Source organism: Xylocopa sonorina, chromosome 1 (assembly GCF_050948175.1).
Source record: "Xylocopa sonorina isolate GNS202 chromosome 1, iyXylSono1_principal, whole genome shotgun sequence".
Lineage (NCBI taxonomy): Eukaryota > Metazoa > Arthropoda > Insecta > Hymenoptera > Apidae > Xylocopa > Xylocopa sonorina.
Window position 1 is genome coordinate 1,273,854 of NC_135193.1, and position 16,081 is coordinate 1,289,934.

Here is a 16,081-nt window from a genome sequence, read left to right on the forward strand (position 1 = left end):
TCGAATTATGTCCTCTGTTTTCTGTTTGTTGTCCGAATTTTTTATCCTTATCTTTAATTAGACAAATTTTCAGTCCCAATTTTAGATCAAATATTTAACAAGAGAGAAAATTTATTAAAAGAGAAAGGGAGGAGTTGCATGACTGGCAGAGAAATAATAGTCGATGAGGAATTTGTTATTTAAAAAACATGAAAATTTCCAGCAATTAAAAGTAATTGCGATCGTTGGCAAAAGAAAGCTTTTATTTAAAAGATTTCTAAGCAGGTAGATTACACTTGCAGACTCATTTTACGTTTTTATTGCGGTCGTTTACGCTCCTCTGTTCTTTCACTTAATAAAAGGCCTTATTCATACCTTCCCTTTTTACTTTAAAATTCGTAATAACTGTTACAAAGATTTGAATTTCCACTTTCTTATTTAAAACTCATGATTTAACTCAGAATTTACTATATAAATTTATTGTAATATTCAAGATCCATATTTAGATTTACAATATCCTTTAAAGTCCACATTTTTTATTTTAGAAACAGACAAATTTCTACCAACTGTTATGCTTTAAACACAAATCAATTCAAATTCTGAACAATCTCATTCATTTTTTTTCATCGAAAGTTAGCCTTAATTATTATCATTATCACTATCACTGTCACTGTCACTGTCACTGTCACTGTCACTGTCACTGTCACTGTCACTGTCACTGTCACTGTCACTGTCACTGTCACTGTCACTATCACTATCACTATCACTATCACTATCACTATCACTATCACTATCATTATCATTATTATTATTATTATTATTATTATTATTATCATTATTATTATTATTATTATTATTATTATTATTATTATTATTATTATTATTATACTTGTGCAGTTTACGATATTCGGTTGTGCGTTATAAATTCCACAGAATTTCTCCTTTTTCTCATAAAGAATCAACTTTAATCACTATTTCATTCAATGATCCTATTTCCTATATTCATTCAGAATACTTCATCCCCTTTTACTTTACATTTAATTATTACACCCATTTAGCTTAGAATAATCATTCATCTGTGAGGGAGGCAGAGGATACCAAATTTACTCACTAATTTGAATTCCAACGAATTTCACTCTTTATTCTCGCAAGAAACCAACTCTTTTCTCTGTCACATCCATCTAACTTGAAATATTCACAAATATATATGAAAAAAAAAACTAAACACAAATACCGAAAACAATTCTATTCACAGCCCCTCACCAAATACCTAATTCCAATCGGTCATCAATGCGGTCATCCAGTCTGTAACTTTCATCCATTTATCGTAATAGCACCCCACCTTAAATTATAATTACACCTTAAATTACACCTTGAATTTTATCAAAACTTCCAGCATGCTTTCTCATCAGGAACCAGCTACACATCCGCTGTTACGCTCATCCATACTACAAAATATCCATCCGTGTCCCGGCACAATCCACGGACACAACGGCACGAGTACAAACAACCAGTCTTAATCGTGCCTCCGGTGGTTCCAGTCGCCCCTTTGTTTCTCCGCCGCGGACCGATCGGGATCACGTTGAAATTAAGCGATTCGACCGACTGCTCGTCCTACAAACGTCGCTTTGTGTTTGACCCGTTATCAAAGCCAACCATAATGACTGCTCCTCGTACTAGTTGGCCGCGACGGAATCAAAGGGAGCTGGGACCAGCCGATATCCATCGCGGAAACGGGGGTACCTGGCCTCCTCGTGGAGCACGACAGAGGAGCTTTGTTTATGGGAAAGGACATCGCTCCTTTCGAGAGCGGGGGTGAGAGTTCGGGATGGATCGATTGTCCTTCCGGATAAGATGTTCTTCTTGATTGAGATGTGAATAGATGTGGGTGACGGTAGACTGTAGTTTTATTCATGATTATAACAATCATCATAAGCTTCCCGCCACTTTTTTCTTATAGAATTACAATGATTTGAGTAAATATTTACGGCGAAGTGTGCTATCCTCCTATCACCGGTTCATCATTTTTCCTTTAGTTAATGGAAAGATTATTTTTTGAGTCATACAAATCTGAGACTCGGCTACAAACTTTTTCCAGATATGTTTTATCTCTATTTCAAACCTTTGATCATAAATTTGAACTATTGCTATACCAGATACTTAAAATCGCGTCCCATCTCCGATGCATTATGTGAAACTGTGTCGTCGATGACCAGAGAAAACGGAAACGCGCAATATCCACACCGGGACGAGCAAATCATGTAATCTCACATCTGTAACCAGTTTACAGCGATAATTCCATTTCCACTCGATAATTATTATCTCCCGCCGAATGACTTAATAACTCATTTCCCTTGGCGAACGAGTTTACCGTGCTCTAATCGCAGTCTACTCTGTTAATTAACGTAATCAAATCGATCGGATTTAATTATCGTACACGGCTCCACAGTCTTATGAAAAAAAAATTGTTGATCCTCGTCCGTCGGAAGCAGTTCAACTTCTTTCAAGCCAACATCTTTCCCCTCGTGTACCGTATACCTTAATTACCCTCTACTACAGTTTCTTTTGTAATCAACCGTTTCACAATCAACCGTTATTAACTCTGTAGAAGTAAATTTTTTTTTTTTTTCGTTCGTAATTTCAGTTTACCACTTTACATCGGGAAACTACGAGACGATAATTGCCGAAAATAGACTGTGTCCTGCCGTCCTGTTTCGTAATGGAGTAGAATAGAACAGTAGTTTTTAAGGAAATTGAAGTCTAAACGTTGAAATATTTTTTTTATAAATTCCTATATCCATTAATTCAGATTAATTCTGGTATTTCATTACAGTTATATTTATTATCTTTCTGATAAGCAACATCCACTGGCCGTCAAAGTTAAAAAAAAAATAATCTGTACTTACGCCAAAACGTATAGTATCTAAGTCGCACGACGCGTCTATATAAAGGGGGGTTAACGAATAAATATATATTTTAACACGGTATTAAGGTAGTAATACTTAAGTTAAAACAGAAAGTACGACGAATTGTTCGAAGTTGTTTAAAGTCGCTCCGACGATTGTTCGGCGAGTCGTTCCCATGTCACAATTTCCCAGCGATCAGCGAGCCATGGAAAACGAAAGGGAAAGTCCAGGCGATATCGTCATCACTGGATTAAACGATCCTCCCGCGTTCGTGTCCCGTAACGTTAGAACGAAAGTGGCGTATCACGTTTCGCGTGGTTTTCTCGATTTACTAGCGATCGGACCGCAGCTTGCTCGTCAAGGCACGATTCGCGAAGGCCAGAAATTCTCTGAACACTTCTTAAACCACAAGAAAATTCATAACCTCAAGCCTCAATAACCTCAAGAAAAACATAATGTTGTAGAACGCTTGCTCGCGTAAACGGTGTCGTAAGGTTTGTGGAAAGTAGCATTTAGTTTGTATGAGTAAACGAAGAAAGACGATCATTTTTTTGGATCCAGAAATTTTTCTTTTCAATATTTGTCTTGTAAAAGTTTTCCAATTTTGAAGTGAGTCAGGAATTATATATGAAAAATTAAACTCTTAAAACTTTTAATTAAGCTTTTTGTATAGTATAATTCGAATTGTAAAGTTAATATCGAGATTTAGTTTCATTTAATTAAGATCCATTTACGTAGAAATAAAATGTTCCGTTGAATTATATGAAATAAAACAATTTTTGCATAATCTCCAGTGAGAATCTTCACACGAATCGAAACAACTCTTCTACCACCTTTTTAAAAAAGGTGCATACAATATAAAGATATTCAACATTTTACAATCAAATGAAAATAAAATTTCTATTAATCGAATGCCAACTCTTCGGTTAATTTTGAATGAAGAAACATCTGAAAATCTGCAAGCCAACCTTCGATGTATCCCCACGTACCTTCCGTTTTCCGACTGCCTTGCCGGCAAAACGCGTGCACGTGCACAAGTTCACACGTCGTGCACTTCGAGGATTGCATTAGGACGAGCACCCCTCGTCGATTCCACGGTGCTGTGAGTGGCGTCAATGCAGCCCCTCGATCGGGTGACTATTGTTTATTGTAACGCTGTTCGGGGCGAGATTTCGTCGGAAACACGGTGAATCGTTGGTCCCACGAGTGCGCTCAAATCTCGTTCATTGTACGTTACGTTATTCGAATGGACCGGGATCCATCAAGGATGCTCCTATTATCGTTTACGACGTGGGAAGAGAGACGAGCGTGGTTCGCTTTAAAGAAGATATAGGATGGACTTTGAATATGATAATTGCGTTATATCTACAATATTTTACTTTCTGTACATTTTTATTTTATTTCATATTATTTCTTTTTGCAGATGATAACGAAGCGAACGAATTTTGGAATATTCAGTATTAACTAGTATCACTATTCGCATCTAATTCTTCATTTTAACTATATTTGATTAACTATATTTTTGCCATCTATAAAAGTTTACTATACCAGCTGCGCAAAGTTCCACAGTTACAAGTTAACATTATCGAGACCTTATGCATCTTCCGCAAACCGTCTAAATTTAACTATATTCACTGCCAGAGTGAAGAGAAGATGAGATGATTTAAAATAAAAATCTCTTAATCAACACTTAAGATCGAATCGCGTGAATTCAAATTTCTCGCGAGATTTCGAAACCAGCTCCTCCCAAGGGATGAATCCTATCGCCGTGACGCGACTGGGGAGGCCGGTCGGGTTCGAGTGGCTCGATTAATTAATGCAACGTCGTTGCTCGTTCACGATCGACCGGGTCTCAAAGTGGCGGCGTTTTTTTCCAAGCGGAAAGACGCGCGGAACACGGGAAAAAAAAGAACGGTAACGAGGCCGCGTTCGCGCATCAAAGACGCCTCGAATGGCTCAAAAGGCCATGCTTAAATTCTACTTGCAGCCCTTCTCTCGCTTCTTCGTGTGCCACGTGCACCACCGTCCGGCCCTTTGATGCAAACGCGTTTACTCGCGTTCGCGCTTTTCCGTCCGGCTTGCGGGACACGGGGGACGATGCCTGTCCCGGGATTCCTTTGCCATAAACGGCGTCTCTCTTAAAAGGATCCATTGCTGCCTTTGATAGCTATTTTGGTTAATTATCATACCGCGAAACGAATCATCCGGAGCGTCGAACAATGAATTCAACAACTTTCAATTATTTGTTACTTAATTCAGCATTTTTTCGGAAGACTATGCGTAAAACTTAATATATAGAACACCGAAGATGACATGTAATGGCTGAACATCAATATCTAATATAAAATTTGTCCAACCATTATGCTGCGGGTTTTGTGGATTGTTTATTCGTTAAATTAGAGTGTATATGTATCTCGATTCGTGGAATCTCGGCCTTATACGAGGATAACAGTTCACAGAAAGCACTTGGTCGAAAAATTAGCCTATTGCGTGACTAACGCGGGGCGAGCAACAATAATATCTGGCTACGAGGAGGAACTATGAACATCGGCCTCGTCGCTGTACAATAGCCGTGCAGCATACGCAGTTCCATAGATATATCGTGGTATGATTCATTGAGCAGCGATGGAACTCGGCACGTTTCTGTTTGCGCTTCCGACTAAACACGAGTTTCCCGGAAATTCTGCTGGTTTTAGTCACCCTCTCGGCCATATCTTCCCGTCTCGACTGATCTCTTCGAGACCTCGCAAATATTTTGATAATACCGACCACTTTTTGTTATCCGTCACATTTCTCTCACGTTGTTCAACACGAAACTGTGTATACTTCATGTTCCTCAATTTTTTTAGCAATTTGCCATGAAATAGATGGATTGTATAAACTATTGCTGAAAATGTATAAATGTATAAATATCACGCGACAGTGGTGAAAATATTGTAATATTTATCTTTCAATTATTTGATAAGAATAAGATTAATTTTTAATTTTTAATTCTTTTCAATTTAACTTTCAAATAAAGTTTCAAAAAAAGCTAAATAAAATCCACTGCCTTCAGTAAAAATTCTTTGAAGTCAAAATAGGATCGGATAATAATTAATTAAAAAAATTCGGAGAACGTTAAAGTCCCTATAATTACTTTTTGTAATAGATAACCTTTCGAAATTTGTTCAAAATTATATATTACGCAGTAAAAATCCCTCTTTCCCGTAATCTTGCACGGAATTTTTTCTTCCTTTCACAGTGCTCGGCTAGAAACAGTCTGTGTAATTGGGACCTACCAGGGCACCCCATTAGAAGCGGGTCGAGGGATATGGTGACTGGTATAGTGTGGTCTCTGGCCTAAAAAAAGGGAACAAATGAATCTCCGTTCGCGGGCTCTCCAAGCGGATTACCCTGTAAGAGGCTTACTTAAGAATAAACCGAAGGGCTTCCCGCGACTACGGCCACTTTGCTATCATATTTCATATTAACCGCTGATTAAAATCGATTTCGCCGCGGCGACACGCGAGACAGATCGTTTCGTCGTGCGCAGAGATGGAAGTTTACGCGCGCCCTCCATTTCTTATAGGGATTGACTATAATTAAGAACTTTAGATAGAATGTAAATTTTATTTTATATTTTTATTTTATTGCCCTTAATCTAATCTAGCTTTTCGATAATAAATCTCGCGTCTATATTTATTTTCTTTTTCGACTTCCTATTATCAACATCAAGTGCTACAATATTATTGTTATAGGACAGAATGAGTATTAATTAAGGAGCAATTTAATTTCATAAAATTATAAGCGAACGTTGAAAATTTGTTCTCGACCGAAATACCTTTAAATTCTAAAGTATCTTCTATGAATCGATATAATTTGAAAGTTTTATAAATTTTTGCTGACGTACGCGTATGGTCACGCTTTAGAAGTGGTAACGAGAAATGACGAAGTGAAAACGTTCGAGTGTAATATTTAATTTTTGGACGAACACCGACAGCGATTGTTTCCGCGGGAATTTAAAAAATGCAAATGTATGCGGGTGGGACGGATTCAATCGCGTCGCGGCATCGCTCGAATATTTCCATTTCCGTGTTCGCCATCGGGCCATCGTGGTCGGCCGGGACGAGATCAATAAACGCAGGTGCCGGGGAATGGCAACTGCAACCAGCGCGATCCGAGTGCAATGGCCATCGATTAATAATTAACACACGCTTTCGCGGTTATAACAGTTCAGTGGACAGATTTTCTTGACTATGCGTACTTGGGAAAACCTTTTCAATCGCTGACGATATCTTCAATCATTTTGTTGAGTGCTATTCAAAAACATGCTTTATATAAATGGAAGTTTAAATATTTCATTTGCCTACTCTTTATTTTTTATTTTTACTATTTATTTCTGCATTATTAAATGTAATTTATTTTCGTTAAATTAATATACGATTTATATTTTTTATTATCTGTAACCTCTGTTCAATTTTTTTAATTATTTAGAAGAGTAAAATATACTTTTACTTAATAGAAAAATGTTGGTAAAGTATACCAACTGTTGTACATTAAAAACTGCTATTTCTTTCTAAATCCATAATTTGTACCTGAAAGATCCATGGTTAATATATTTATTTCTTTATATTTTCTATATATTTTCTATATATTTACTTGGAATAATTTTTTAACCACAATCACACCAATGTTAGAGTGAACACTGTGATTAATTGTACCTTCCTCAATGAGCGAATAAAAATATAATCACAAAAGATAAGATAGTTCAAAACCGCCTACATCTACAAGTAGTGAGATGCAAAGAATTATCGTTAAAAATGATCGCGATAACGATGAGTGCTGACTATGATAAAACGGTGAAAAAGTCTAACCACAAATGTACAAAAACACTATCAAACAGAAAACTAAAAAGAAAACATTCTATCATACACAAAAGGTACTTTCTATGAATCATGCAAATAAATCTTGAAAAAAATATCATTATCACTTTCAACTACTCTAACGATCGTGTTCGAAGCATCTTGATATGATTGCAACAAGGATTTTTAACAGGACATCGACTTCTCATGCGAAAAGAGTTACCTTTTTACGCCGATCTCCGCGTAACGGCCCCTCGTGGCCCTCGTGGCTACGCTTCTTCCACTTCCGGAGTTCGTGTACAGCGTCAGTATATCGCTGTTAATGTTGTTCAGAATCGGCGGCAGCATTATTGCGATCCTGTTTCTCGTCGATCCTTCCAGATCCACGCGCAACGACGCATCTCACAGATACGCGCGGTTTTTCATTTCTATTTGGTATTCTCCCTTTTTTTCTCTGATTCCCACACTCTCTCTTACTTGCGTCGAGTCTCTGAGAAGAATGATTCCATTGCGGACAAACAATTCTGCCAGTCGATTTCGAGTGATCTTTGTACTTGGTAGAAAGCTCTTGGTCGTTGTGGCAATTTTTTCGTTTTTTTTTTTTTTCGAATTGATTCGAATCTCGAGGAATTAATTTTTTTGTTAATTATTGCGTAGACACGAGAGCAATGATTATGGTTTCAGCGGTTTAAGAAGTTATACATTTATAATGACTAAATACTTTTATTCGTTTCGTTTTAAGGAGACACGTTAAATTTGAGAATCCTCGTGATTGTACTATAAAATTACGAAAAATGGACGCTCCTCAATTTTCCCTTTGTCCCTCAATTACTGTTTCCTCGCATTATACGAGCCACAATGACAGAATTGTCACGCCACAAATTGTCGCCAGTACGCGTTCAGAGTTTTAATAATGCTAGCTAGGCCAGACTCATTGCTTTCGTTTGTACGCATAATGGTGAACAAACGTATTGGCATTTGTCTGTAAATTATATGTACAGAAAATGATAGAAAGTAAAATTTCGAAAGCTACACGTGATTCCATGATAAAGATTGCCTGAATTTATCTACTCGAGATCGACGATAAAGTTCTACAGGTTTGCAGACAAATTTGCATTACCTAGTTAGGTCTGAAATGAAATTGGCTAACTCGTAAAACAGTTCGTATAACAAAGTGAACTTCTATCTTATTCTATTCTACTTGCTATGCTACTTCTAGTGCAATTTGGGTTCAACTCAATGACTACTTCTACTGCGATTATGTTCAAGTTTCTTTGTTCTAAACAAAGTTCAATCTCTTCAGGGACAACGTTCATAAAGTCACTGAGAAATAATCTAATCGCCCCTTTACCTTTAACTCTTCATCCTTTACTGAGATCCATTAAAAGAGGGATAAAAGAGAGCACTACGTACATAGTAAATGATAAAAATGTCGTTATATCCTTCTCCTCTTGTCACCTACAATTTTTTCGATCCGATAATGTTCAAAACTGTTGCTTATCACTTTTAAAACATAGAAATTGAGAAAAAACGGTTAAATATCTGTTTAGTGCAATGATAAAACTAAGGATCAAAATTAGTGGACTTGCGCAGAAACTAAAAATTTCAATTCGAAATGAATTTTATACATTAATTATCATTATTCTAAGACAAAATGCTTGTCCACTCTTTCGATATTTTTCCAGAGACGAATGCACAAATATCCCAGCAGAAGAGATCGAACAACTTCTTACGGCAAACACGAAAGGGTGATTATTATTAAATAACGCGTGCCAGTGATGTAAGACGGTAACGTGAAACGCGTTCTGAGACGTCGCGCGACGAAAGGGAATAGTATGATTCGAATCGCAAAATCGTCGATGAAAGTCCGATAAAAGATGTTTCGAATCGACGTCGGAGCTCCCCGGCGTGATTTTCAGTGGCAATAAAAATAATTCGGTAAATCGCCTCTCGCGGCTGGCACGCTAACACGAGGCGCCGCAGAATTATCGTCGTGTCATAAACGACTTAACGAGCCGATAATTCATTGCGAGGGTTTCGCGAGCGCGCGGAAAAACCGACGATAGAAATTGCCCGTGAAATATTGCGACACGCTCGGCCCTGGCAATTAATTCGCCGAAATAAAACGTTCTCCAGAGACACGGTGTCTAGTTTTTGCCCATCATTGCGGTTATCGTGCTGGTTCGAGAATGTTTCCGATGCATTGATTGATGATGGTCTTAATCCGTTCTCGGAAGGTTTTGCGAGCATACATTTTTTTTCAGGATCGCACACGATTTTGGATTATTTTCCGGGATATTTGAAATTGTTAAATTTAATCGCGGCCGTGGCATTTGTTGGATATATTGTATTATTATAACTGATAGGCTTGGATAATTAAGAGAACAAAACTTTCGGATAAACATCCGAGAAAATACAAACGTGATACACAGGTGATGCATACTCTAAAATCATAAGATACAGAAACAAACTGTTGATCTTATCGAGTTTTCAGACTATCATGAATGAATTTCAAGATTCTGAATAGTGTAGATTGAAAAAAAAAAATAATAATAATAATTGTTCGTGTACGTGGAAATTAATCATCTGTACGTTCGATTAAAAACTAATGAAAGAGATACGCGATAAAGCATAAATTGGAAAAATTCAGCGTCCTGTGTAGTCCCGCTAGCCAAACCCTCGGTCGCGATCTGAAAACAGCCCACGGTATAAAAAGGAAGGTCTCCACGGTCTCCAAATACACCAAGGATACTGAACATTAGATTATAGAATCAAGGTTCCACGAATGGAGAGGCATAAAAGAATCCAGTGTTATTACGCGATATCTACCTTCTTTCGAAAAGAGGCGCACACGTGATTCGAGGAACGCCTCTCGATGTTAGACGAAAACGAAGAATGAACGCCGAGAGAGGAGTCATCGATCGTCGCCGAGAATTCGCCCTCGGATTTCCAACTCGTTCGTTACCAGGTTGGGTCGAACCTTTTTTCTGCGTTCTGCCACGTAGACCTTTCCTCGTTATTGGTTGCCCCCACGAAGGATGCGAATCGGGAAGCGGCTGGAATTATGCTTTGTAATAAACGGATGGACAACGGCGAAGGGGAAGATACGAGCGTGTATCTGGCGACTCTTCGCCAAAGAGGAGGTGGAAAAAAGGAAGAAAAGGGGAGATTGAAATGAAAGGACGAGGGTTCGTCATAATGGCGCGCGGCTTGAACGCTGACGCCATGCTGAATGCACTGCTCGAAATAAGTGGAGGAGCCCGCGTCCCTCCGGAGGTGGATTGAATTAGCGATGAAGAGGACTAAACAACTTCCGCCGTTTTTTATTCAAATCGGATCTCGGCCCAGGGATTTCTAATTTTCATATAATTCTCTGTTACGCTTCAAATTCCTTATAAATTAATTGTTTCGCGTACGGAGAATTTCCTGTTCTATTATAAATTTACCGTTTCGTGACTTGGAATTGAACGCTATAAGCATCCTCATTTATTTATCTTTTTTCCTAAACCTCGCTTTATCTTTTTAATTTTATCTTGTTCATTTGTAATGTTATTGCGTTCATTGATTCATTAGTTGGACACTCCTTCAGCTATGGTCGTTAATAAATATAAATGGCGCGAAATGAAATTTGTTTAATAATTTATTCGAAATCTTCGCGTACAGGGATTAACTATAAACATATAGAAGTTGCATAATAAATTATGAATCTCTGACAATTCCAACATTAACATAAAATTAGACTCCGCGCGCAACGCACACCCTCTTTGTACCGTTTACTGTTTGCGAACAGTTTGCACACGGGTGTCCCGTCCCTCTAAATCCACGGATTCCACGCTCATTTACGGCCGGCTGTCGACCATCGCGTTTAATATTAATGCCAATGGAACGTACGCGTGAGCAATCGAGTAATTCGCGGCGATCGATCACAATTAAACCGCATCGGACGTAACACGTTGTCTCTGATCCGGCTGTTTCCTAAACCGCGGCTATTCAAAGGGTGAAGCTTCGATGCGGTCGACTTTTTACGCCGCACGATTGACTTTTCATCTTTCCGAGAGCAAACCTACCGATCTGTTTTATCGATTAAGTGTTAAATTGTTGTAAAGTTTCAATGCGAAATTTTTTTAATTTCTTTAATTAATGTTTGTTAATTTTCATGTATGTGTTTTCTATTTCAACAGAAACAAATTGTGGTAAAACTGTGTGGTGTTATATATGATTTTAGCTTTTAAGAAACGCGTATGTACGAAGTTATTAAGGTTTAAGATAGGATAGATCTATCTTAATTAGTGAAAATCTCATTAGCGTGCTTCAAGACGGTTATGGAGATGCGATATAGGTGCTGTTTGTAAAAAAAGGTAAATGGAACTCCAGGAAATGTACGTTCTGACGTAATTAACGAATCTTACACGTATCTTTATTTTAACTTGCGAGTACTTTTAATCGGAATTTTATTAACATAGATTTGATAAATCGGAATTAAAATAATAAAATAAAAAAATGTTTAATCAACGCAAAGCGGGCAAATCGATGTGAACCAGTACCGTGAGTAAAATATAAGGGAGCAGAAAGAGACTCGTTTTCTTGACCATTCATCGATAAACACGCGTCCTGGTATCTCCAACGAAGACAAATCAGTCGCGTATCCCGCGACGTTCGTTCAACCTTCGAAATCTCGAGGCTCGCTGGTGGAGCGGCGCAGTTTCGCGGGAAAACCGTGGGATACATTTGTTACATTTCTAAAACGACGCTCGGGAAGCCACCCGACCGAATTTAGATCGGCCGTTTCGCGGAGCGTGATCCAAATACGATGGATCCAGACGTGTCGCAGACGAAAAGGCATGAATGGCGGTTGGTTGCATCATGATTTTCGATTCAGCCCGTCTTCCGCCACTTATTCGCGGGAAATTTCTGCTGCACTTCATATTCTGAATGGAAATTCGCGGCTGGCGAAACTGAATCTGGGTTAGAACGATTATTTTTAGAGATTACCGCGTGTTCGCGCGATCGAATCTGCGAAATTCTCGAGTGCCACGGAAAATTTGAAACAACACTTTTCTCGGTTAATCTTTCGAAGCAATTGCGAGGCAAAACTGAAAAAATACGAAGAGAAAGTCTAGAAGATTTCAAGGATTACACAATGGTTTAAATACATTTTCGTTAATATCGAAATTAAAATTATAATTATGATTAATTGGTAATTACTTTGCGTGGTTTTTAACTTTTATTAGTTGAAAGAATTTATCCAACGAGTCGTCGCACATTGTTCTCTGTTTTTTCCCCCCAAGAATGCGACTCCTTCGCGCGTCTCGACGTATCGAGGGAGAAAAATCGATTTATCCGCAGAAAGTAATTTGAAGGAGCTCCGATAAGCTCCTCCTCTCTTTTAGATCTCGATGAGATCCCGCGAACCAAGTTTTTCTCGTCACGTTCGTAATCCGTCTCGATCGTGGAACGATCTTCCATCTCGAAAGTTAATTTTGCAAGCGCGCTTTTCCGGCTGATCTATTATCGCTCGCGTTTCCAACGAAAGACACAAGACTTGTAAAAGAAACATCGAAAAGGAGTTGAGATTTAAATAGCAGATTATTAATTTTCTGTACGAAGAATTTCCATTATTCCTATATATATTTTAGACAACATTACAAGAAACAACTACGCGACAGCATAGTTTGTTAGAAATATCTCAACCGATTCAAATGAAAAAAAAAAAACAAATTCTCTCCCATAAAAATAAGAAACTTGACCCACTCTGACAACTGAAACTTTGAATTCTATTAAAAACTCTATTTCTTTTCGAAGAAAACCTTGCATTTCCTTGCGTCGAGTTGAAAACAAGTTTAAATACAACTTTCCTGCGTGGGTGTGAATACCGTCGCCGCCATTATTTCGTCGAGGAGACATTGGAAATCTCGTAGAAATTGCCCAGTTTCAGCGAGAAACGCGATTTTATTCGTCTCGATACCCGGTCGGAGATTTTCGCAAAGGAAGTTCTCCTCGTTCCAGTTTGGTCACTTTTATTCAACGAAACACGCGGCGAATGGAAACGAGCGAGTGACTGCTGGCTCTGCAACGCAACTGATTCATTCGTCCCGTCGATTCGACGGAAACTCAAAGGCTGAAGATGCGTGAAACTAGACCCTTTTTCAGATTCATTGACAGCCTGCGACAGCGAAACGAAAATAACGAATAAAACGAATAGGGGAATTCGGTCGAGCCTCTGATTCGACGCTCAAGTAAATAATTCTCTTTTTCGTACCTTTTCTTGGAGTTAATTCAGTCTGAAATTTATTTATTCACGATTCATGTTTCCAAAAAAATATCTTAGTAGAATAATTGATGAAACGTTTAATAATATATTTTCCAAGCACGTTGATTCTGAAATATATGCCTTCTTTCAATTATTTTTGGAGTACTCATAATTTTCTAAGAAATGATGCGATGAATGTATGCTTTTAAAAAGGACAGTTTGAAACAAGTGAAATCACCGTATAAAACGATATTAAAATTCTTCCGAACAGGCGTGATTAATACAACTTTCCTGAGGTAAGTGGTTCTTATCGCATGCTATCGTTAAAAAAAAAATGCACAATAATAAGAACGTGCGTTTCCCAGATTTCGCAAGAGTATCGTAGATACTCACGATTTCACGAACCTTCGATAAATTTCTACGCGACGAGAACTCACCTTCTTATTCTATTCAACAGTTTGTTAGCATAATTCATCCCTACGAACAACGATCCGACTCACAGCTAGTGATTTTTTCTCGGAGAAGACTTTGCTCATCTTCGGTTAATGGCGAAGAAGCGGTGCTGAACGCAGTCCCGTAATTTAATTTACATTGTGCTTCTTATCAGTCGTGCATCGATTATCGTGGAATTGCCCGATCTTGTCGATGAAATCTTTATCGACTTGGAGGACACTTTATGCTTCACTAAGTGTAACTCGTAACAATTTCATCGGAACTATGTTTCCCTTTAGACGGCACTTCGAATTCCCAAGTTTTGGGCGCCCTACGCTTCGCGCAAATAAGATTAGACCGACGCGACTATCTCGATGGAAAGTTTTTTATTATCAGCTTATTAAAAGTCAAAGTTCTTCTTCAGATTTTTTCTTCATCCCAGTCTGTTCTCTTTTGGATTTAGAAAGTTTTTCGACGTTTAATAGTGAATATCTTTTATACACAAGAAATTTGTTGTACTTAAGTAATTGATCACATCGTGTACGTAGATAATTAAAATTCATAGTAAGTACAAAAACCTCATCGATGTTACGAGTACGTCGAACGATAAAAGCTTTCTAAAAAATATCCACTGTCACAGGAAACTTGAAGGCATAAAACGGAATCAATTTCTTCGTGAAGCTTTCGAACACCCCCGATATATATTGCAGCGCGCACCACTGGAGCTTTCGAAACTTGGCGAAACCAAACTACGGCGCAGCTAGCCACGTTCAAACTTTCCGGAAACTTCACAATTCCACAAACACGGTGCTCTCGAGAGATACCACGAGTCTGATTCTACTTTCTCGAAAGAATCGAACCCCCGACGAGACACGTTCGTCTCGAATCGTATCGCACAGCACGCGAAGGGTTGTAAACAAACTGGTATCGCGCGAGGAACGACTAACCAATCGTGTCCATTGAGCACCGAGAAAGGATCTAATCAAGTGGACACGAGGCATTGATCCCGGAGGCTGGCGTGAAACTGCCGCCTGCACCACCACCCACGACTACGTCGAACCGCCTCGACTTATCGTTATCACCCCTGATAAGTGACGCTCGCGACGTCATCGATAGCCGGGCGGCATCGTGTGGAACTCGCGAGCACTTTCGTCGCGAAAAATCGCGACTGGATGGCGTTCGAGGATTTTCCTAGCGTTCTCAGTGGTGACCAGTTTCTGCTAGACGGTAGTCGTCGAAGAATTATTGTAGGGGTGGCCCGAGGAGGATGGAGCGGATAACGGTCGTTTATCGACGGTGATGTATCGTGGTGAGATTGGCCGAATGCTGGGAGGATTCCTTCTTGAAATCGGTCGAGATTCGGGGGTGAAATGTAATGCTACAAGAGTAAATTGGTAAAATCGATAAAACGCATCTCCAGACTAAATTGCTCCAATCTTACGTTCTCAATCTCAAATAAAATAATTTAAGATTAATATAATATAAATAGCATTTCTCAGCGTAAAACTGAGGCAATTTTTGGCTTTCGTTATCGCAATCACACGCGCTTTAATCTTCCTTTCTACGAGCGTGAGAGGAATTAAATGGACTCCGATTCGATCGTAGCCCGTTCCAATCAACGTCGGCCGCTCCAAATCCGACGTCACGGACACTCGACGTGATATCCACGCATC

General features: G+C 38.7%; 1 protein-coding gene across 13 annotated transcripts in view; it reads right to left on the reverse strand.

Moving 5' to 3' along the window:
* The window catches only part of Spri (Src homology 2 domain-containing protein sprint), a 165,931-nt gene that overhangs the window by 39,765 nt on the left and 110,085 nt on the right, over positions 1-16,081 (reverse strand). For 2 of the 13 annotated variants that reach the window (XM_076908158.1, XM_076908121.1), the window contains exon 1: positions 7,950-8,173. The exons of 8 other annotated variants lie outside the window; for them this stretch is intronic. In XM_076908158.1, coding sequence (XP_076764273.1) covers positions 7,950-8,074 — 125 coding nt within the window. In that variant the 5' untranslated portion in view covers positions 8,075-8,173. Of the gene's footprint in view, positions 1-7,949; positions 8,174-14,413; positions 14,566-16,081 lie in introns of those variants that run through there. 3 more of the 13 variants (XM_076908196.1, XM_076908140.1, XM_076908130.1) reach the window with 3 other exon arrangements.